The sequence below is a fragment of the Falco cherrug genome, chromosome 3, assembly GCF_023634085.1.
Source record: "Falco cherrug isolate bFalChe1 chromosome 3, bFalChe1.pri, whole genome shotgun sequence".
Taxonomy (NCBI): domain Eukaryota; kingdom Metazoa; phylum Chordata; class Aves; order Falconiformes; family Falconidae; genus Falco; species Falco cherrug.
Window position 1 is genome coordinate 72,268,165 of NC_073699.1, and position 24,478 is coordinate 72,292,642.

The 24,478-nt window shown below is 37.5% G+C and overlaps 1 protein-coding gene across 1 annotated transcript in view; it reads left to right on the forward strand.

The window, feature by feature from the left end:
- Positions 1 to 225: 225 nt before the first annotated feature.
- The window catches only part of LOC102057332 (dynein axonemal heavy chain 5-like), a 176,276-nt gene continuing 152,023 nt past the window's right edge, over positions 226 to 24,478 (forward strand). The window contains exons 1-17 of the mRNA XM_055705661.1: positions 226 to 278; positions 378 to 452; positions 3,400 to 3,486; positions 4,488 to 4,559; positions 7,357 to 7,458; positions 8,380 to 8,566; positions 9,740 to 9,905; positions 10,013 to 10,106; positions 11,293 to 11,391; positions 13,304 to 13,485; positions 15,764 to 15,883; positions 16,590 to 16,791; positions 20,032 to 20,127; positions 20,886 to 21,059; positions 21,153 to 21,242; positions 21,954 to 22,109; positions 23,058 to 23,197. Coding sequence (XP_055561636.1) covers positions 3,436 to 3,486; positions 4,488 to 4,559; positions 7,357 to 7,458; positions 8,380 to 8,566; positions 9,740 to 9,905; positions 10,013 to 10,106; positions 11,293 to 11,391; positions 13,304 to 13,485; positions 15,764 to 15,883; positions 16,590 to 16,791; positions 20,032 to 20,127; positions 20,886 to 21,059; positions 21,153 to 21,242; positions 21,954 to 22,109; positions 23,058 to 23,197 — 1,931 coding nt within the window. The 5' untranslated portion in view covers positions 226 to 278; positions 378 to 452; positions 3,400 to 3,435. The remainder of the gene's footprint in view (positions 279 to 377; positions 453 to 3,399; positions 3,487 to 4,487; positions 4,560 to 7,356; positions 7,459 to 8,379; positions 8,567 to 9,739; positions 9,906 to 10,012; positions 10,107 to 11,292; positions 11,392 to 13,303; positions 13,486 to 15,763; positions 15,884 to 16,589; positions 16,792 to 20,031; positions 20,128 to 20,885; positions 21,060 to 21,152; positions 21,243 to 21,953; positions 22,110 to 23,057; positions 23,198 to 24,478) is intronic.

Sequence of the window (24,478 nt, forward strand, 5' to 3'; positions counted from 1 at the left end):
TTTATGAAACCAGCTTAAATATCAACAATACAAAATGGAGTCCTTAAGTAAGTAAAAAAAAGTCTCTATAACAAACTTTTATTTTCTAGACAACTGGTAAGAAAAATGTAGTACTTTCCAGTGAAACTAGGAAAGAACTAGCCAAGCAAGCCAAAGTCACCAAAGAGGAGCGAAGAGCTCAGATAGATGAAAGACACAAGTATTTGATATCAAGATTAGCAGATGGGATAGGCTTAAGTGAGCAGCAAGTGGAGGAGGCCATTATTTCTGATGACAAGGTAAATATTAATTAAGTTATTATTATTAAATGTGTTTCCAAAATTTCCAGTCTTTTGGAACTACTTCACAATTAACCACACTCGTAATTTTGTTCTTAGTTTCAACTCACAGAACAATTCTTTGCCCCTAGTGGACTTAAAAAGTTGCTCTTCTTTTACCAAGATGTATTGCAGGTATGTTACTGTTATTACTTCTGCAAAAACAAAGTTGCATTTTTTTAAAAAAATCACATCACTGTTGCAAAATTCAGAATGTCTTAACAGAGATTTTTTTTTTGCTATGCATGCCAGTATGGAAAGAACTTGGATCTCATTGTTTAGATACTGACACTGTCTTACATGCAAACAGGAAAATGCCCTGTGACATGGTTTGATGCTGTTCTTGTTTTCACAGAAGAAAACTTAAAAATTACTTAAAACTTAAAAAAACCTCTTAAAAACTTAAAAAAAAAAACCTTTAAAACATCTTGCTCTTTTGAGACCCCCACCTGGACTTGAATATTCAGGTCTGGGACTTGCATTCAGGTCTGGGGCCCCCAGCATAAGGAGGACATCAGTCTGTTGGAGTGAGTCCAGAGGAGGGCCACGAGGATGATCAGAGGGCTGGAGCACCTCTCTCATGTGAAAACAGGCTGAGAGAGTTGGGGTTGTTCAGCCTGGAGAAGAGGAGGCTCTGGGCAGACCTTACAGCAGCCTTCTAGTACCTAAAGGGGATCTACAAGAAAGCTGGAGAGGGACTTTTTACAAGGACATGTAGTGATAGGACAAGGAGGAATGGTTTTAAGCTGAAAGAGGGTGGACTTGTATTAGATATTAGGAAGAAATTCTTTACAGTGAGGGTGGTGAGACACTGGCACAGGTTGCATGGAGAAGTTGTGGATGCCTTGTTCCTGGGAGTGTTCAAGGCCAGGCTGGATGGGGCTTTGAGCAGCCTGGTCTAGTGGAAGGTGTCCCTGCCCATGGCAGTGGGGTTGGAACTAAATGATCTTTAAGGTCCCTTCCAACCCAAACCATTCTATGGTAAAAATGGCCAAGTAAAGTAAAAATCCAGACTTCAAAAATGATAAAGATAATTGAGGCATAGTATTCAGAGTTTGAAAAGGCTAGATTAGCTAACATATGTATTACAGGAATGGGGGAACTAACTGTCTGTGTAAGAACTATTTTGTCTTCTTTTGGTTTGAACTGCACCAACTCCACTATAGACCAAGCATTGTTTCAAGAGGGTGAAAAGTAATGCAATTTCTTTCTAAATGAAGGTGGTTTCATATTCAAATCTGTCCCATTCTATGGCAAATAATGTTGAGCTTGGAAAACAGTAAGTAGAAATAAGGTGGTTGTGGTCCCCAAGATGTATCTGTGTCCCATTCAATTTTGAGAAGAAGCCTCCTCATAAAAAGCAAAATCATTGTTCAGCTTCCACTAAGTGTGTGATATCAGAAGGTGCCAAGCAACTTAAAATTGCCTAACATCACTATTGTGGGATTCCTGAACTGCAGAAGTCCTTCCTCAGTCCTTTCAGGTTATGCCATTGAGCAGCCATGTTAGTGTGAGCTAAGTCTCCATGTGGTGCTGTTTTAGGCTTGTTGAGGAGAAAAACTGATTGATAATGCTTGATTGTCAGTTCATTGCAAGGATCAATTACAGATTCATTGTAACCTAGGTAAGTTAAAAGAACTTTTGAGTGTTATTGGAATTGCTTGGAGGCTTTGCAAAGCACAGAATCAGCTCAGCTGTTAAAGCAGTTTAATCAGTTTTTCTTTTCACTGGGACTGTTCATGCACATTTCTGGGATTAACATGTTCTCTGACTTAAATCAAGAAACTAAAAATCTTGAAATTGTTTTCCTTAACTGACAAGCCAGAAATTAAACGTCCAGCTTGGTTTAAGTGAAACATTTCATTTCTCCATGAATTTTGTTTTATTTTGGCCTTCTTAACTGTTTAAATATGAATTTATGAAAAATTTGTTGCAAAACCAGCATAGCATAAAAATAAATGTTTCTGATGGAGTATATGAATGCCGTCTCTAGCATCTTCCACTCCATTTTGATGAGTGAAGAGATGTCATTATATTGACTGTTCTGGTCAGTTTGGAGAATTCAGACATATTGGAGAATTGGAGATTATTCAGGGGCAGTATCATACATGTTTGCTCTGTTCTTACCCATTTATGTCCATTCTTGGAGACAAAATACTGGCCAGGGCAGACTGTTGGCCTGACCTAGTAGGCATGTTCATACAAAGATTTGTCAAAGATCTTTTCTTCAGTGCTGCTTATCTCTCCTTTTCACCAACTTGGATGCACGATCAGCTGAGACTGTGCATACGAGTTAGAAGATGTTGTTTTGGGGTGGAAGTGGGGAGCTATTGCTGTGTATCATACGTCACACGTTTAGTCTAGCAGGACCTGAACATTTGAGATTTTAGGAAGAGGCCTCTCCCCAGCTTGAAAGAGAAATACTCCGGCAGGCTTCTTCCATAGAGTTTTCTGTTACATTATTCCAGGTTTCAACAGATTATTTTCCAAAGTGCATGACAGAAAATTAGAGGGAAGCCGGTCTTTACTAAGCTTAAACTTTTTCGTTGCTTTGAAGAGAAGAGGTTGTAGATATATCTCAGTGGAAAGAAACCAGTGGCAGCATATCTTCACAGAGGGAAAGTTTTTCAAAGTGATGTATGGTTAAAGACATGGGTTGAAAACTAAATTCCTTTCCACTGTTGGTAGGATTTAGCTGGCAGTGTTGCTTGTGAGTCCCACTCACAATTATAACTTTGCAGACCAGGCACATGATTCTTTCTGCAAGCCATCCAGTTTGTTTCCATGGAGGAACTTGCTCTAGGAAACACTCCAGTTTTAATTTTATTATATTTTCTGATATTTTTCCCCCTTCTTTGAGCTTTTTTTCTGAAAGCTCAACGCTATGAAACTGTTTACTGGGGATTGTGAGATTCATGCAAAGTTTATTCTCTAAATAAAGACAAGCTCACAATTTCTGTCAGGGAATTACTATCTGGTTCAGAATGACCTTAGTTATAATTCACGTACTCAAATAGGATGAGGTATTTGTGTTATAATGGTTTTTATTTTATTAACCTCTTATTTATAATTAAATTGCTAGCAAAAGTCAAATGCATCATCGACGTCAGATGGGTCAATGAGCAGCCTGCTTCAGAAGAAATTATTTATTACCATGGGTTCTACTGAGGTATGGTTGAAAAATTCATTAGATGACATTTATAAAGTAAAATATTGAAAAAACATAATAGCTGTGCAGTGTTAAACAGCTTTTTGTAATTTTTGGATATATATTTAAGTACTTGGTCCATGTTCTTATAATGCAAAGTCTCCCAACATTTCTTGAGCTGAGGTTGGAGTTCAGCACTAAAGAAGTAGTGATTAATGGGCTTAACTATCTGAGAGGACAGCAGGTCAAATAAACTCTTGTTAAAAAATTGCAGATCCTAACATTTTTATTAATGACTGCATGTTAAGTATTTTACAGTGCTTGTGTGCTTCTAGTTTAACAGTACTGTTCCTCAGTGGTTCTGTATTTCTTTTCATATAATAATACTAAATATTATTCCCAAAATACCTTTAATAATTTATTTATTCCATTCAAATTCTTATAAGTACCTCTTCACTGTAATGTCTAAACATTAATCTGCAGTGTATTCAGAGTAGTCATTAAGATTTCTTACTAGTTTTCTTTCTTTACATCAATTTGGGGGGCATTGGGTGTACCATATACAATTTCCTCTGAATAAGGCATGGTGATATCTTCCCCGCTCCCCGCCCCCCCCCATGAGCTTATTTTAACATTGTTGCGTTAGAAAAGACATAGCTGAAGAATTCTACCTTGTTTTCTGAGAAGTGAGGTTCATTCCTCTGCCAGTCGGACCAATTGGAATGGCTTTTGAAATTTGTTATAGATGAATTATTATTAGATTTAATAGATTAAAAATAAGCATTGTTGCAGTACTGATTTGAAACTTTTACATTACTTCAGTCCATCAAAAAGACGAAAATACATGCTAAAAAGTATTTGGATCAGAAGGTTGTAGTAATGTTTAGATTCCCTTTTAAAAAATTAAATTACCTTTTTGAGTAACTAAATTTTAACAATTTTGTTTTCAGCACATTTTTAAGTTGTGAAGTAAATTATACATGCATATTTTTTTTAACTGCATGTTTTTGTCCTTTTTACAGGACTTTAAAGGAACCTGTGCATTTTTCCTAAGGACATCAGATAAAGTTATAACTGCATCAAATGTTTCCCAGGTCAGACCAAAATTATACAGTGTTTGCAGTGTACTTGATATTTCTGGAGATTGTTATTCATGCCACTGCAGTCAGAAAAAGAAGTGAGGAGTGCTTTCATTAAAAGGTCTGGTTCTCTGTTTAACAGAAGTTCTTCTTCATCTGAATAAGTGTTTATGATAAAGTGATGTTCTAATGATTTGGAAATTAGCTACTGCAGTATTATTAAAAACAAGATTTTAATTAATAAATATTCATTCTTAATCAGTCATTAAAAATACATTTTAATGGCAATAAGGAATAAATACCTAAACCAGGAAATTTTCTTTTAGGTAATAAACCTAAATTATGAAAAGGCTGCACTTAAATAACTGGATCTTTTAAACTTAAAAAATAAAGATCATACTTGAAGCTAACTAAAGTAAGGTTTTCCTGCCCCAAGTAGCTTTAGTTGTGTATAAGAAAAGTACTGTAACAGCCTTTTCTGTCTTTCAGAGATATTCATGTACTTGGGGAATATTTGCAATAGAAGAGCATCCAGATATATCTAAGAATAGACATTAAACAAAAAATGTAATAGGCCTGAAATCATATTCTCAAAAGTATTGATGCACTTATTTTTATGTAGTACAGATTTTCTCCTTATTTGTCACCAATAGATTGATGCGTTCTATTTGAGAAGGCCAAAGCTGTAGTGTTTTTTTCTCCAGCTACAGTCATGGTAGTGCTTCAGTTCTGTCAGTCACTTGGTTCGTAACAATATTTTTGCAAATACCTCATCCAGGGGTGTAAAAGTAATTTCTAGGCTTCTTCTTCTCATGCCCTGTCAGTCCTGCGGCGCTGCTTCGCTTGGGTACCTGTCAGAATGGTTGTCCAAACTCTTCAGTTAGCTGCCTAGGTGCCTCCTCTCAGTTCTTTTGTGATCACCTTCTTTTAGCAGGGGCTGTCATGTAGCTGTCATCAAACTTCATTCCTTATACAAAGCAATATTTTTAGATGCTATAGAAGGTAAAACAAGCCCTAATTTTCAGTCAGTCAGTCTTCACACTGATGAGGCTTGGAGCTCAGGCTCAGACTGATTTGCCAAATTTTTGTTTATCCTGAAGATTTGTGTAGAAACAGTTGGAAGGAGAACCAGAGAACCCCCTAAAAATACATGGTTTTGTCCCCTATTTCTCAAGAGAAATAGATGAACCTTCAGTGTCCTGTGGAAAGAAATGGATCAGCTTGTATGTTGACTTTGTCCTAGAAAATCGGAAGTGTTGAAAGACTTCATTTTCCCTGTCTCCCACTCTCTGCAACAAATGCAAACATTGTCGTATGGGAGAAACTGGCATTGTTAAAAGCATCTGAAGGGGAAAAATAGGTGTCAGTTCATGTCTTCATTTCTTCTGTCCTTTTCTTCTGCTGTCTTACTAGTGCAGCCTCTGGCAGAAGGAAATAGTTTAGGAACATTTCCTTGTTAGCAACCTTGTGGGCATCGCCTCCCAGGGAACACGTTCAAACATGCAAAGAAACCTGCTCTTCCTTGTAAGCACTTCTTCAGGCAGAATGATGCCTTGATAGTCATCCATAATTCCTGCACTTTTTGAGAGTTTTCTACCCTCTTGTACTCTAGGTGGATTATAATACTGTGATATTGTTAGGAAGTAGTATTCCACCCATGCATAACAACTAAATGTCTTAAATGCTCTTGTTTTGCATGCAAGTGGGGAACTAGCAAGGAAAACGTTAGTGAAGTAATCAAGATAGCCAAAAATGTCAAGTGTCAATTCATTTGTCGTTGCTGTTCCTAAAACACTCTGAATTGCTGTCTTTGCAAAGGCAAAAGTTGGGAGTAGAAGCCTCCCAGCCAGAACTCAGCACACTTTCCCCCATATCAGTAAAGCATTCATTATGATGGAGGCAAAATCGGTGTATGTGCAGTTCAGAAGTTCTGAATGAGACTCCCTCTCTACTAACAAGAGCCATACGCAGAGCCAAAATGGCTAATCATTATGGGTTGTAGAAAGCACACGGCCCATGTTTAGGATGTATATACTTGTAAGCAGAATGCCAGCAGCAGCAGAGCCAACCAGTCCATAAGCGGATAGTGTTGGAAAAAGATGTAATCCCTCACTTATTCCAATTTGTGCTTTATGTTCTGCAGTAAAATTCCATTCACTAGTCTCTCTCCCTGTCCCCAGCTGCAGCAATTTACCACTTCTTGCTTCACATTAGCTAGACCAGACAGTTTCCTGACCACTTCAGGGCTGACCAAGTTAAAGCACATTGCTAAGTGCCTTATCTAAATGCCTCTTAAGCACTGACAAGCTTGGGGCATCCACCACCTCTCTAGGAAGCCTGTTCCAGTGTTTGCCCATGTTCCTGGTAAAGAAAAGCTTCCTGAGTATGAGCTCATTAACAATGAACTGGAGAGAACCGCACAACTGACAGAAGCATTTCTTGCCTGATACCTCTGTTGTCCTTTTTTAGGCATTTATGATAGATGGAAGCTGTTGCTCTAAAACAGAAGTACAGACATATAATTGCCTTAAGAATAATTAATGCATTGACATTAAATGGTTAATTTTAATTGGTTTCTGGAGTGTTGCTACAATATGGGACTGACTCTTCTGATGACTCAAGCTTAAGGGCAAGTCTTGGAATTTCTGGTTGAATTTTAGTCTATGTCCAATCCAAACTGGGGGGCAATATCCCATGGAACCTACATGGTTATGGACTGTACATGCATCTGTCATGTGTCTGAATTTCACTCAAGTAGTAAAATGTCACAGAAGTTCATATGCACTCTGCTGATTTTTATTTCTTCCTGAAGGAGGTGAATTTTGGCATATTTGATTGTGCTAATGGAAATATCCTTCAGGGCCTGGAACATTTCTTGTCCCAAATCATGATACCAGCACTTAAGTCACAACAGGTAATCAAATGGCTACTCTTTTTTTTTTTTTTTCTCAAGAGCATGTGAAATTAAGGCAAATGGCTGCTGCAGTCCTATTTGTGCATCAGCTGAGGATAAAACAGAGGATGCAGAAAGGTACAAGCCTGATACAGGCTTTCATGGGAGTCATGCAATTTGTAGATAAGTGTTATCGTTTATATTCAAGCAATAGCACTAGCTGTAATGCTCATGACAAAGGAGAATATAGCATAGCAGCCATGCTAAGGTAAAACTGTGATGACTATTAAAACTAAGTTAAGCCTGGATTGAAAGTGTTAAGTCCTTCTGGCAGCACAAGGGATCAGTCCATGATTTTATTCTAGAGCATGGACAGCAAGCACTGTATCACAGACAAAGCATCCAGCTTCTTTGAGTTGTCCTTGTTCAGAGGCACTCACAAAGCATCACAGATTGTTCTGTTGCCTCCAGAAGTACATGTTCAAAAGTAGAAAATATCATGAAGTTTAGTGTCTGTCAAGAATGATTCTGTCGTATGCTATTATTGTATGCTACCATTTTCTCTCAGCCAGGTGCAGGAAGGGAGGTTAGAATCTGTCTTCACTGTTCAAAGCGCACCAAACCGGACTGGAAAAAAAAAAAAAAAAGATAATTCAGTGTGAAGACAGTGAGAGCAGGGAGACTTTTTTTTTATTTCTCGAGAGCCTCTTGCTTATCTCTTCTTGTCTAACAGAATAAATAAATCAACACACACTTTAAAGTATTTATGTTATAGTACAGATGAGTGTATTTTAAAGGACATACTGATAAATCTTAATATACTGCCATGAATAAGAAATACCTTTCTAATGAAAGATAAGATACCTTTTGTGTTCAAAACCCAAACAATTGACCCTCATTTTACTTTTTTTTTTTTTCTGGCATAAATCATAAAATGATCAGAACTGGGGAGCTGTGAAAGAAGGCTTGAAGAACAGCCAGATACAAGACTTTCTGTATTCAGTAGATAAATTTGTGGGTACTTTGTCATCATCAAGACAGAATTTAGAAGATAAAGTTCAGCTTAAAAAAGTGGATATTGATATTTATATTAGCAACTTACAAAACCCATCTGACTACATAACTGCAGGTGAGTGATTCCTATGGCAAAGCAAACACAATGATGCTGTTACAAAATAAATGTTATATCATTAGAAAAAAATTACTTGTAATAATTTATTTGTCTTCCTTGAGCTATATAAATTTTCTGCTTGCTTTTGCCAGGTTTTTGACTCTGTAATCATAAAATCATCAATCATTTGCCATCCTTTAATTCATAGATCTTAAAGGATTAGGCAGTTCCTTGACATCATGTACACAGTGGCCTGTGTTCCTCCTAGTTTGCTGGCCAAGTAGTTGCTGAGTGAAGCCATCTAGTGTGTGTATACTCTTCACTTTCTTAGACACTGGGAAAATCCTATCCAATATCGTTTGGCTTGGAGGGCTAAAGAAGATGCATTTATACAAATGTATATATATGCAGAGATGTATATGTAAGAAAAAGAGTAGTTATGTCTCTTAGAACAATAGCTTTCCACCATTTCTTATCACCACATAGACTTTCAGAAATAATGCCAAACCAGTCAATACTTTGCAATTCCTCTTAACCCTACATGAGCCTATGGCAGGACGGCTTCCACAGAACTAGTGACCCTTAAGATGATACAATAACATTATATAGCTAGACAAGTTCTTTAGATCCATTTCATAGCACAAGTGCCACAAGTCCTAAATATAATGCACCAAGTGAACTGGACTCCTTCAGCTGCTAGGGCAATTTAAAAGACATGCTGACTCATAAATCACAGGGATTTTTGTGACTTAATAATGTTGTCCATTATGTGATGCTTTTAATATGGAATAGGCTGCAGTGGGAGAAAGAGAAATGTGAAGTAAGCCTTTATTTATGAAATACAAACAGGAAAATATATACATAATGGTTAATGCATTTCTTGGACCTCTGAAACATGATCCTCCCAAAATAACATTGCTGTATTTTTTTCCTTATGAACTCACTGTATTTTTAACTGTTTCCATTGTAAAGGATATGCAATGGTAACAAGAGTAGGTAGATAAAAGTTGTATGTGTGTGCATCTTGTTGTTACAGTCTTAATCTTTCCCTGTTCTTGGTCACTGATTTGAATATATTTAGCTTACATAGAGTCGCAGTTTATGTTTGACAAGGATATTTCACTTCTGTAGTTAAAGTTCAGTATTTATTCCTTGGTACTTATGAGACTCTCCCATTCTGTGGTTTTGAAGGCAGTAACACAGAGGTCACAGAGAAACTTGAAGAAGCGGTTGTGATCTGGATCAAACAGATCAGACAATTTTTAGCGGAGAGTGAACAAATGAGAAAAGAAGCTGATGACATTGGTCCATCTGCAGAGCTGGAACACTGGAAGACAAGAATGTCATCATTTAACAGGTTAAATCCCTGCATTATTTTTCACAGAACTTAAAAAAAAATCTTTCTAAAAATAAATGTAAACTTTCCTTCCAAAGAGAGTATTAAATGTGTTTCATTCTTAAAAGCCTTTTAGATGAGATCAAGAGTTCAAGAGTAAAGAAAATTATAAGTATACTTCAGGCGGCAAGATCAAAGACATTAAAGCAGTGGAAAGAGCTGGTAATTACTGTTTTAATGAAAGTTTTAAATGAGTAGAGTACCACGTTTGTGATACACACAGAACTGAACACAATGCTAAAAATAGTTTTGTGTGTTTATGCTGGTTTTGTACTGTGATTTATTACCCGTTTGTTGAAATACATAACACCGATGATATTGAAATTAGATAACTTGAAAAGAAGTCAATGCTTCTGTAATGTGTCTTTCATTAACATAGTGGGTGAAATGGTGGTGCAAAAGTAGAGCAATGCAGCAATATAACATTTTTCTGTCTCTCTCCAGCTGTACCCTGTGCAGGCCAACTGTAGAGATGTCTGAAAGTTCATCATATTGCTTTTAGAATTATTGACAGCTGGCTTTTTGTAGCATTACTGCTACTTCAGATAAGTGGGTATTTGTAATGTAAACTTATCAATCAAAATTGTAGGCAACCCAGAAAATGAGCCGTACATTTTCTGTACATGTACATCCAATCAGAACCCCCTCCAAACACCAGAATGTAGATCTTCTGGCACTTAAGAAGATATTCTTCTGTTTTGAAAACAGACCAGGAAAACAGTGTCACCTTACTGAGTTTTTGATTTTCTGCTTAACATATTTGCAGACTTATATGATAAATGGAATTTGGATGAGAGTGTCTGTACAGAGCCAGTACAAGCCAAGGAAGATGAATTACATTTCTTTCTTCATACAGTATTGCCTCCAAAGGACTGGATAGTTCCACCTGTCATGAACAGAGGGATATACAGGCATTAGTTTTGAACTCACTTTCCTTAACAAGTGTTTATTAAAAAAATATGGGAAACACCCTGGTACATTTTAGGGATCTCGCCTAAGTTATGTAGATTGGGTACTGTGCTAAAACCAATGTAAAATTTAAGTCAGATTGTCGACACCACACTATTGTATTTCTATCAGGAAGGAGAAACTTTGGGGGTCTAATTAAGGAGTTCCTTCAAATCGCGTCCAAAATGTTGCTGATTGCCAGGTAGATCTTACCAGGTTTTGCATGTAAAAGCAGTTATTTCATATGTGAAGAATTTTTGAATTATTTGAGAAAACTTCTGTGAGAAAATGTTTGTAAGATGGAATCATAGTCTTGTGGTAGCACGCACTATAAAAGAGCAAGAACCTGTTCAGTAAATTTTGACAGTATTAATTCTGTTTCTGTTTTTTCTCCCTTTAGGATGTTAGTATAACAGTTGCTGCCAATGAAGCTAAAGACAATGTGAGATATTTATATACGTTGGATAAATTTTTTGGTCCACTTGCTAAAGCTTCACCTGTAAGTAGTATTCTAAAGGCACTTGATGTGACATTCAGAAAAGAAAGGAAAAGCTTTTTCTGCTGAAGAGGCATCTTTCTCCTTTCAGTATTTTAACTGCTCAGCTTTGACTCCTTTGGCACTAGTGAATTGAGTTTACACATTTTGAATAAATCAGAGATAATACTACTTTTTGTGTAGGAGGCAATTGTCATTCCAGAAGATAACTGAGGGGCATGAGAAAAATAAACAAATTATGTTTTTCCAAACCTGATACAGAGCTGAATTGTCTTTGTGCGGCTGAGTCTTACATAAGGTACTTCTTCCTGTCTCCATGCTTCAGTTAGCAGTTACTTGTAATTGTTTTAATGTAGGTATCATAAAATGATCTTAAGCCCTCAGCTGAGCTGAAATTGGGCAGTTTCCACTTATTTTACAGGTTAAAGCTGTTTCTCTTGGAGGTAGCATGTATTTACTGACATTCTGATTCAAATGATAAAACTTAATTTCATAACCATGTGGCTCTCAGATTTCATTTTTTAAGTGAGAGTATGAATTTTGAAGACACAGCCTCCAGCTAAAACTGTCTAAGCTTATGTGGTTCAGAAGATATACACATAATCCAGCTGCTTACAATTTTTCTAAATACTGTTTTCAAAGCCTGAACTCTGTTTGAATCCGTTATGCTATTTTACACTGCTTTTCTTCTGCAAATATTCACCATTCTGCCATATTGGACTCGACTTTTAGATACCATACTTTTTTTATCTATTGATAGACCAGTCACTGTCTCGCTCTGGTGAATGGGTTAAGGCCCAAGAACAAGGAAGATGCCATAAGCACCGTAGATACTTACCTGAACAAAAGGGGCTTCAGGATGGTTGTGGGATGGTTATGAGATAAGGAGGCCTGGAGAACAAGGAAACTGCAGAGGCTTGGGTGGTTGTGGGATGGTTGTGGGATAAGGAGATGCCTGGGTAATCTCACTTTACAGAGATGTGCAGGACCATAAAGATAAGAAAGTTACAAAAGAATGGCAACAATAGAAGACCCCAACGACCCCAGCCACTCAGACAGATGACTGCACTGTGTGGACCAGACATCTGCATGTGTTAATGAGTTCCAGGAAATCTCGTGTATATGTGTAACTTCATGGTATATAGCTCTGAAAGCTTGCCAGATTGTTGGAACATTTATGGTGGAGCTATCCCCAGCGTGCCCCAGCGCTGCAATAAAGGGTACCTTGCTTAATAACAGTCTGCTGTTAGTGAGTTTTATTATATTGGACTCCTTACCCAGCCGCACTAGCTTCCCTCTTAGGTGAGGTTAGAAAGCAAGGGGGTTTGGATGCTACCGATCTTTGTATCATTGGATTCTCAGTAGATCTGCCTTGCATTCATTTCTGTGGGACAGAAAACTCTATAGTTCAGTATCCTCAGTAAGAGAGATTATTGTTGCCTTGTCTCCCCCTTCTGGATTTCTCTTCTGTACAGATCTAGGTAAAATGAGCAATGGCCAACTTTATTCTTGTCCTTCCTAGAGCATGCCTTTTGTAGCAGTGTATGGCTTTCCTCTGGTAGCATATTCCTTTGCAAAGCACAGTACAGCACCTCATACACTGGAGGCCATGGCCAAAAAGTGTACTGTAGCCTCTGTTTTTCCTCTGGAAACTCCCACTCTGGAAGAAGAACTATTCATTTATTTGTTACCCATTCCCCGTTTTGGGGTTTGGTTTTTTTTGGTCATAATGTGTAAGGTTCCTGCAAATGAATTGGCTGGTCCAGTTCATAATGAGATGTCTACAAGAGCAATGTGTTACAATCAAGAAGTGTTTATTCAGTGACAAACATATTGCCGGAGCTGTTACATTTTCCATTGTGTTAATTTTTAGGAAATCTGAAGTGTTGACTTGCCCATTTTTTTGCTGTTGTAGGTAACAATGATGGAACACGTACCCAGTTTAATGAATACTGTCTATATGATCTACTGTATATCACCGTACTACAACACGTCAGAGCGCATGACGTCTCTTCTTCTTAAAATCACTAATCAAATGATTAAGACATGCAAGACTTATCTATGTGAAGGTGTTTCAAAAATCTGGGATCTGGACAGGTGATAGATTTTTAATGATTTAATCTTCTTTTGTTAACACTAGAAGTAAAATTATAGATTAGTCATCAAGATTATTAAAAGGTAGGTTTAAGTAGCCCTTTGTTCTCCTGCCAGGCACTGATTTCCATGTTAATTTTAAGCTTGTGATACTCATTTTGTGTTGAATTAAGTACTCTGAAAAAATAAATTTACTATGTGTTGTGAAAAAAACTGCTATTGAAAAGGGTGTAATGTATACCAGTATACAACACTCATTATTTTGTCCCCATGGCTTTTTTTAGACAAACACACTTGAACAATTAGAACAGGGAGATAAGGTTCTTCATAAAGGACCTCCAAGGACAGACTGGCAAAAGTTCCATCTAAGGTTAATATTTGCTGTTACTGGATAGGAAAGTCAGTTTGAGGAAGGGGGCAATTTTTAGCAGAACCAGAATCATAGTTCAGTCATACTCTTTTTGGAGCAAAGTGTGTGGGTGGGGGATAGGATGGGACTCAGACTTGTATTTTCTGAGTATTCCATGGGGAATGCTGTATGAGCAAACATGTGAAGAATGTAAATGGTGCCAGTGAAAACTAGAAAACTAGATTTACTGTAAGTTTCCTGGTTAGACATGCCTAAGACTAGTTTTGTTCTTTTCTATTGTTTTTATTACAGCTGTTAGTATAGCAAGAGTTCCTGGTTTTCAGCAATGGAAATGAACAAAAAAGTTTGCCTCAGCTCTAAGGAGCTTGCAATCCAAAACATAAGAAGAGCTTGCAACATGAAATATAAGAAGTGAATAGTGAGATAGGGGGAGGAAAGAGGGATGGAGAAAAAACAGCAGTCGTGCAGTGTTGGTCAGCTGGAATGACAGTGTTTTCAGCAAACGTTGTGATGCCCTTGGATGTTTTGTAGGCATCATGGCCAGGAGAACTAAAGGAGACATTAAGAAGGAATGAATTAGTAACTTATGGCTACTTGTAAGGAGCTGCTCCCAGTGCTACATACAGCATAAGTGGAAGCACAGATGTGTTTGTATGAAACTTCAGTGGTGAATGCTGACATCACTGGCAGAACAAATGTGTGTGAAGGATGAGAAGTGGAGATAGCCTAGGAAGGACACATACTATAAGAACAAGTCAATTATTTTGATGCAGAAGAGAATGGGGCAACCACAGAGAGAGGTTAATATAAGCATGACATCTGAAGTTATCAACTAGAAAAGTAATGATTGGAATAGTCTCTTGAAAGAGTATAATTGGAACGACATTATGGTTACGGAGGTGAGAAGGAAAAGGTTTTACAAACTTCACTGAGACATAGTCAGGATGCCTGTGCTTAAATTGCAGCCAAGTCAAAGCTGACACTGAAGTAACAGGCTAGGAGACATAAAAGTAAATCTAACAAATAATTTGGATTCCTCTTGTATTTTGAGTGGGTAAAAGGAAGTTTTCAGAAATTACCTGTAATCAGTTAAGTACTGGCTATGTTTATTCTAAAGAATTAATGTAAATAAAAGTAAATACTTTTTTTTTGTTGTGTTTATTCTGGCTGAAATTATTTTTGAGACATTCTTCTTATTTACTTATTTGCTGTTGCTATCTCTGCAAAAGTTTCTCTCTGTCGCAGCCAGTGGTTTCAAGCTGTGAAGTTTGACTATCATTTTAATTCCCAATGATCTTTTGGAAGATGAAGGACAAAGCCAGAGTGGGGCAACAGTTTTGGGTAAATGGCTTATGGCTAATTTCCATGCGTCATCTATGTATCTCATTTATGGTAGCACCTCTGGGTTAATGAACAACTGTGTGTAAGAGGTAGCTATTTGTGGCCTTGGGAACCAAGATCTTCTTGGTGTATCTTTCTGAAGAAACAAGGTTTTCCTCATGCTTACTGTAGTCTGGAAAAATACCTCTCCAGTCTTGTCAGCTTAGAAAAACAAAGAAGCAAACCAAGGAAAACCTATCAGCAATACCCAGTTTACAGAGGATGAGAAATGGCCAAACTGCAGGCAGTCTGGTAGCCAGGGTTTACCTGGTACGTCCTTTCTGGACTATGCTGTGGAAGTTTTGGTTTAAAGACAATAAAACCTAAACTAAAAATATCCAACCTAGATAACAAATTAAAAAACCCCACTTTTAATGTAATCCTCATATTTTGACCATTTTTCAGGTAATGTATAATTTTGTATTCTTATTTTGCAAAGTTGCGTATCTGACTAAAATGTTCTATTTTTATTGATACTCTTTTGAAGACCTCTTTGGGATGATTTTCTGTCTTATGTCCTTTCTTCCTCAGGCAAGAATTGCTAAAGAGGATACAGCAATGCATTTCCCTCAAAGAACAATACCAAACATCCTTTCAGAGAATTAAGGAGGAGCTAAAGGAAAATCCAAGTGACAGGCAATTTGATTTCAGGTAAATAATTTACTCTAATATTGAAGCATATTAATTTATTGAATTTATAAATATTATCTCTTCTGGCTAGCAGAAAAGCTAAATACTCAATTAAAATGCAGTATTTGTTATAAGAAGAACATGACTTTGCAGAGGTTTGTTGTTTTTTGGTTTTTTGGGGTTTTTTTTTACTATTCAGGAATAAGCCAGTGACAGGTTTTTGCCAGTCACTTGTTCATTTAGCAGATGTCCATAGGCACTTCAGGGGAATTTATGCATGTGTTAATTTAATACATATGTTCATGTATGATCTGAAATCCCAACAAATTTGCATCATGAATATAAGTGAAAAGACTCCAGAGGAATTTAGTCAGCTTTGGGCTGACTAAACAAGGGGGAGTATTACCCGAGGGGAGTTTTACCTGTTTTGGCACTTAAAGCATGAGGCATTTCTTAGTATTGTACAGTCACCTTTTGATCTCTTCAAATGTCTTAAAAGGGTAACTCTTGTGAAACATGGCGTTTTATTGACATATATAAGGATTAAGTATTTTCTGGTTTATATCCATTATTTTAAATTGTTTTTTACTCGATTTGTAATTATTGCAGCATAGATTTTTTTAAGGGAAATTTGGTAGCAGTTTGGTAGAATATACGTATGTTAAATAGAAAAGATCTATTATAAATAGATTTGCATAAAAGTCCTTCTGTTGCTTTTTATTTTTAGTGAAAACTATATATTTGGAAAATTTGATACATTCTGTAAACGTTTGGAGAAGATTTCAGATATGAGCAATGTTATGGAAAGCCTTTTAGAGCTTCATTGTATAAAAATAGAAGGTATTGAAGAGATCAGTGCTCATTACCAAAGCATTGCTACAAACACCAAATCCAAACGGTATGATGTTCTGGATCACAGAAAAAAAGAGGTACATACATTCAGCCCTTGTCTGACAATCACTCCCTTAATTATGTGCTTTTCACTGGAGTTATGCAAAGAAGATTAAATTTTGTAACTGCGAATAGTATTTTGCTGTAATAATGGTACTTTCATATCATTTAATACAATTTGAAAATCTTTGGGTAAATTTGGCTTTTATTTCAAATGTTTTTGTTAATTTTTGATAAACTAGTTTTTGTGTGATAGGTAATGCTACAAACAACCTTTCCTAAACTTGTTTGTTTTGATATACATATATGTTGAACTGCAGACTGAAAACTAATTCAGGCAGGTCAATGCATTAAATACGGTTTATCTAGTTGCAAGAGGTACTCATTGTTACTGAAAATACTTAATGGAATAGTAAAGGCAGTATTATAACGAAGGCACTTAGATGAACATTTTAGAGGGAGAAGTGAATGATACCACTCCCTGTGCTGAGCAGGGTGCTAAAAACGAAGGTAATTTTTCAAGTGCTTCAGACTCATGTTCTAATACATCCTGTACATGCTTTTTTTTGAGTTGTAGCCTGCTTGCTTTGCAGGATTAATTGGCTCACAATAGAAGTTCTAGAAATGTTGACTTTAAACTCTTGCCTTCCTGAACTGCAGCTTGCAACTGTCAGGAACTTTCCTTTAAATGTTTATTTGGGTTTCTCCTAGCTGGCTGATGGCTTACATTTCTGTAATACTTGCTGTGTGGCTCTTTTCTGAAAGAGAACATTTACTGTTAACTGGAATTTAAAGTGTGTGGCTTTTCTATACCTAGATGGTTGGAGCAATATATATAATGGACTGTCTTCCCAAGCCTGTATAATGCTTTCTTCAAGAGGAAGTTTATACTGAACTCTTTTTGTAGGTCCTCAGTATTTTGGACTTTCAGGAAAAGATATTACAGATAAATACCCAAATTACTCCCAGTTAGAAGTTGCCAAATGTGGTAGCCCAGTAGAGGTAAGGCTGTTGCAGTTCCATGTCCCCAGGTCCTATCAGCTGCAAGGATGAGCATGTGATTCCCAGTAGGTATGCACACATAGGGACAGTACACTTAGACACAGGCCTGGCCACTCAGCTCACGACAAACAGTATTAATGGCCTTATCCTGTACCTCTCTGGCTGAGCAGGAGGAAAGCCTGTTAGTGAAAAGTACATATACATGGATCCCTCAAGTAAGACACTCAGTTTATCCGTCAGCTGGTCCCTGGATACTTAGGTCTCCTCAGTTCCTGGACTTACAACACCCGCAAGGCCCACAGCCCCACTCCAGTTGCTGGTACTCGGACCTAAACACACATGCACATGCACAGACACATGAGTTCCTCCAGTAACTGGTCTTAGGCAATCGGCCTACCCTCTGTCTGGCCCCTGGATCCCCTTGCTGCCCTGGTTGCTGACACACAGACACACACACATGCAAACAGTTCTTCATTGTAGCTGGTTCAGGCTTACAGCTGACCTTCAGACCCTACCATCTCTCTGGTAGCTGGCTTGGGCCCTCTGGTCCCTCTGGCAGCCAACTCTTAGACCACTCCAATCTCTTTAATATCCAGCCCAGACTTGTGACTGCTCCAACACTTGGTTCCTAAGCTTCTGTCCTATTTTCTGCCTAGTTTGGTTTGGTATTCTTTAGCCGTTGCATGTGACACACCCACCCACGCAGTATGCACATGCTCCAGTGTTTCTAGTTGCTATGATCCATGGTTCCTACGTTGACTGATGAGACTTAGACCTTGATATCCTCCAGTCTCTCCATTTGCTGACTCTACGGGTGCACAGTCCCCAGTGACCCATGGTCTCCATGGAATCACAGAATGTGTTGGGTTGGAAGTGACCTTTAAAGATCATCTAGTTCAACCCCCCTGCCATGGGAAGGGACACCTTCCACTAGATCAGGTTGCTCAAAGCCCCATCCAGCTTGGCCTTCGAAGAGGGTCCCCCGTGGAGAATCAGCCAAGTCACGACAATCACACCAATATGGCTACATGCCGTGCTCACTTTATTAAACAAACAGGTCATATTTATAACTTAAACCGACCGCATACCCGACTTTACACACAGGATAAAAGTCTCTGGCCATGTGGGTGTCCGTGTCGCTGACGGTGAGCATGCTGCAGGTGCCTGATCAGAGTGTGCCGATGAGAGTGTGTTGATTTCGTGGTTCCCAGGACTTGCTCTGCACCTGGCTTCTTGTTTGTGCACAGCTTGTTTTCTTTCTCCCAGTGCTTGTTTCCAGGACAATTTAAAGCTGCTCTGCAGCTTCAACTAACAGGCCCGGGTTGTCCAACCCAGACAATGGTAACTTACGTCCTCGGTCCTTTAAAAATCCCTCTACAGGCTTTAAACACTTCCAGGGATGGGGCATCCACAGCTTCTCTGGACAGCCTGTTCCAGTTTCTCACCATTGTCAGCGTAAAAAATTTCTTGCATATGTCCAATCTAAACCAACCCTCTTTTGGGTAGGTTTAAAACGGTTACCCCTCTTCCTATCACTACAGGCCTTGGTAAATGTCTCTTTTCATGTTTCTTGTAAGCTGTCTTTAAGCCCCTTTCAATTCTGTTGCTTAGTACGTGAACTCCCATACACCGTTATGCATGCAGAACCCTTTCACCCATGAAAATGGTTACAAATGGAGATAAGTAAGAAGAAAAGACAGATTGTGCTGATCAGGCACAGGGCACAGATAGACAAACGTGCTGACCAGCAGTCTGTTCACATGTGACTGACTTCTTTTGTCCCATCATGCCTTCATTTTTCCGCAGTTGTTTCTCCCACAAACCACATTGATTCCTGCCTTTGCTTCTTCCCTAACTCCCATAATACATTTTGTATAGCCCCAAAATGCTTTTCCCTGGTAAACTGTAGTAAGTCCCTCATCTCCTAGGCAATAACCTCCCTTACTTAGTCTGTAAGGTGGTTTAGAGAGCCTGCCAGTTTGCTTATCTTGATGGGTATCGTACCTGGACAGTGAGCTGAGTGCTCTCCTGTGGCAGTGCTGGGTGTGCTGGAGTGCATAGGGCTTTAATCGTATAACCTAACATTTCTTATTTTTGTTTGCTTTGCTTAGAATGTAAATGCATTTGTTACTGGTGGCGTCCCTGTTCTCTTTAATTCAGTGCTGAAAACATATACTGGGCAGATAAAATTAATTCCTCAAAAACTTCAGGGAAAGAACTTTGTATGAAATGAAAGCAACACTATAGATATTTTTTTTTCTTTTACCCTTTTCTAGTTTGAAAAAGATTACCTTGAATTTAAGAACCAAATTGCAGCATTATATGAGTCCATACAAGAATTTGTGGATTCCTGGTTTGAGAAGACTGTAACTGTAAGTAATGTTACGAATACAAACCCCTTGTTCTGGTGCTCAGAAAGGCTGAGTACCCACAGCTTCTACTGAACTCCTTCATTACTGCCCGTATCCTGTACTGTGGTGGTGGCTGGCTGAGGTAACGTTGGAGGACATCAAGCCTATTACAAGTGTTCTAGAAGTCACTTGCAGAAGTGCTGGAAGATAATGTTCATTGTTCCATCTTTTTTTTTTATGTTCCAGTTTAATGTTCCATCTTTCCTTACCAATTTTATACACCTATTTTTTTAAGTTTATTTTCTTTCTTCATCCTGGTGTTCCCCATGCTTCATGTTGGATTTCTAAGTTACCCTTTTCAACTGGCAGGAGAAATGAAATAATTTCTGCCATCTGTTACCTTAAAGTCAGTACTGTTTATTGGTTCAGGCCGTGATCATGATATGGGATGTTCATGAAGCATGAATAAAGGTGTAGGTGTTCTACCACAGCTGTTTGCAGGAGAAGAGTGATGATTTGAGAGTCAGAAAAAGATGAAATATTCCAGTATACTGTAGTGGTAGCAGTTTCTCGGTTCAAAATATAGTAAATATATTCTATATGGGACAAAATATAGAAGTAAAATTCACTAACTTGTCTGGGTGGACTTTTCTGTGTTTCTTAGAAAAAAAACTTACAAACTTAAATAACTTGTATTCTAAATTAAAAAAAAAAGTTTATGAACAATGACTTTCTGAACTATTGACATCTTGTGCAGTGAATGCTCCATCCTTTTTTAGACTGAACAGATGCTGGGACTTCTGATGAAGCTTGAACAAATAGGAGAAGATCGTATTGATCTTAATGAGAAGTATACCATTGTCCTTCAGCAGTACAGCCAGGACATAGAGTTTGTTCGAAAACTATACCAGAAGCAGAAAGAAAATCCACCTATACCACGTAATATACCACCAGTAAGAATGAAGTAGTTGAGAAAGAAAAAAGACTTTGCTTTTTGACTGTTTTTGAGTTAATGGTGATATAACTTCATATCTTCTGTGTTTTAGGTAACAGGGAAGATTATGTGGGCTCAGCAGTTATACAGAAAAATTGACCATCCAATGACATTCCTTAAAACGAAAACCACACTTTTGAAGGTTGGAAATTAGCAGAGGAGGTTTTATGCTAAGCTTTCAAGCATGTTACTAACAGATAGATGATTTATTTTTATACTCCTAGGCTCACTTTTCTAGCAACTTGTATTCAAGCTCATCCAACAGGATAGGTGTTAGTGTTTGCTCTAGGATTTGAATTCCTTTTTGCAGTGCTGTTCTTCTGCAGCTCAGGACAGTTACTTCTCTTGAGACAGTAAGCTGATGACTTAGGCCAGTGCTTTTGTCCTTTCTGAGGCTTGACTCGCGTTTATCCTAATAGTAGCACTGTTGGCTGTGTACCTAAGCTTAGAGCCTTCTGTTTGCTATGCTCTGTAATGAAGAGGACTGAGATACTTAACCTCAAATGCTAGCCACGCTTCAGGTAAGAATATAATTTTTAGAGCTTTCTCAGTGGGACATCAGTGCCTTATTTAATTCATAGTATAGATTTTGGTTTATGGGCAAGACTGAGAAGAAAAATCAGGAAAAGAGTTATGTTGTTAGAGCAGTTCAATACTTGTTAATAATTGAATTCTTAAATATATTTCTATATTTCTGTCTGAACTTATCCCTAAAATAGCATAATTTAAAGCTTTTTTTTGTTTTTGTTTTCCTAATGGTGGTGACATAAAAGCCTAGTGGAGGGCATTTCTACTGTTAGACTCGTTGAATTGTTTAAATGGTGTTTGCTTTTTCTTTTACTTTGAATTGCAGACACTGGAAATGAAAAAAGTTGTTAAGAGCTACAATAAAATGGCTTCAGTTCTTTTGGAATTTGAACTTATTTATCATAGGGCCTGGTGCAGGTTTGCTGACCAGGCTAGAAATGCTCTGTGTACTTCCTTACTTGTCAGGCACCCAGAAACCAAGGTAAATATGATTTATTTTTTGTGTGACTGTTGCACTGTTAAGTATTACATATGCTACTTTAATTATATCATGGATAGAGAAGCACAGCATTAAGATAATCTTAATAGGGTTAAAAAAATGAACTACTTGAACTGTGGTTTGTTTTTTTTTTCCTTTTTGTGTATATTTATGGTACAGACTTCATCATGTCTCTTCTTTGTAAGGCTCCTGCCTCATTCAAGGTGTAGAAGTGACAGTACCCATCAAATACATATCTATTGTTGACTTACCTACATCTTTTTAGATATTATTTAATGTTTTATTTTCTATGTTAAGCAGAATTTTAGTCAAGGAAGGATTTTTTAATTAGGTCATAGTCTTTTCTATAGTGGTCAATATTACTGTGTTGAGTATATTGCAATCACCTGTTAATTTGCTTTCAAAACTGCTTGCTGAGATAGAAAATCTTGCCATTCTTACTTCACAGATCATTTTTTTCTGCTGTAGTGCAGAGAAATTATGGTTAAGATGTGGCATTTGTTGAACATAATGGACAACTAGAACCCAGTTCTCAAATTTATTTAGCATCTTAATAACATTTAGTGCCCCCAAAAGTATACAGAGATTAACAAAATTTCTCCCTAGTCTACTGATGGAGAAACTGAGATGATAGGCAAATTAGCTGCAGAACTAGAATTAAACTTAGGAAGTCACAGGAGCTAAGTGGTTAGGACACAGTGAAGGAGTAACAAGAAATGGAAAACAGTGTAAGATTTTGTAGATTAATGTTGGAAAAGCCAGGTATTTGTGGAGGAGAACGAAGATCTGTCTAAAAACATGAGTATCCATTTTAAAATTCTTCTCTAGTCATCTACATCTTGTAGTATGTTCCAGTTATATCACACTACGTGTAACCACCAAACTACTGCCTTATTTTCTATTTCTTTTTTTTCCCCTTGCTACATGAAGGAGTTACTTGTAAACTTGAACCCAGCGGTCCTGGAAGTACTTTATGAAACAAAATACCTGAAAAAAATGCATTTTGAAGTTCCAGATGTTGTCCTTGGCTTGTGTGCAGATGAAGAGCAGATTAAAAGACATCAAATGGAGTGAGTGAGCACTTTTTGGAATTGATTTCTCATCTACAACTGGGAATCCCTAGCTTTCAGTCTATTGTATGTGCTCTTGATTTATTATAATTTTTCTCTTTGATGGTGTAATTGAAATTTAATTGCTTTACCTGGCATTTCCTTACTAATACTGGTAACATGCAGCTGTTCCTATCTCCACAAATATCTCATTACTAGATGCTTTTGTTTTGTTCCTGCAACTGCTGCTCTCTAAGTGGAGCTCCTTGGTACTGCTAAGGCATCTATGCACTGTAACGTGGGGATTACACTCCAAAATACTACAGTTAACATCAAAAGCTTTTTTTTCTGTTAGAAAAACAGGCTGGAATTTACTACTTGATTAAAGCACAACCCAAACATTTGAACAGGTAATAAATCACCTAAGTTGTAATATGCTCTCTCATAGTGAATATCTGAAATAACTTTTGTGGATTTTAAATGATTTCTTTCTGCTCCTTGTAACAGTCGGATTCTGTGCTGTTCATTCTCAGGGATGCTGATTATTAATTCTCTAACTCTTTAAGCAAGAATGATAGGTCTTAAAAAAGTCATCCATTGTGAGGAGTATCCTTTAAATTGTTTTTAAATAGAAGTGGACAAAGAGGGACAAAGTTCAACGAGTTTTATAAACACTTCAATTCAACCCCTTCCCTCTTTTTCTCTTGTTAAAGCTTTCCATCTTTCTTATATGACATTTTTTCGTTAATTATCTGTGGAGTGTTTTAGGACAAACTAACCTAAAACTTCTAATGTGCAAGGCAAACTCTGTGCTACACTCCTCTAAAAAGCAACAGTACCAACTTTTTCCATCCAAGAGAAACAAAAATGTACAGAAAATGTTTGCAATAAAAAAATACAAACTTACTTTCTACTCTGAAAAAGACTTCAGACTGACTCCCCAAGCAAAGAAGGAACATTCAGAGACTGGTAGAGTTTTGCTTAAGCAACATGGGAAAAACAGTCCTGCATATATTATGAATGCGTTATCACAGTATAGAGTTTGTAACAATGATGTTTAGAGTCATGGTTTTCATCTGCCACAGACCACAGCTATTACTTTTTTTGCAGCAGTTCTGTTAAGGAACCCATTATGTATCTGACTTCAGAATTGCACTCACTTATAATTCTTGTTTATCAAGCTTCGTTGTGTAGCTCAATTTTCATGAAACTATATTGGTAAGTCTTGATTAAGAATCTGGCCTCTTTTTGTTGGGGATTTGGTGTCCAAAGTGGTTTTGATCTGGCTTTTCTAACAAACAG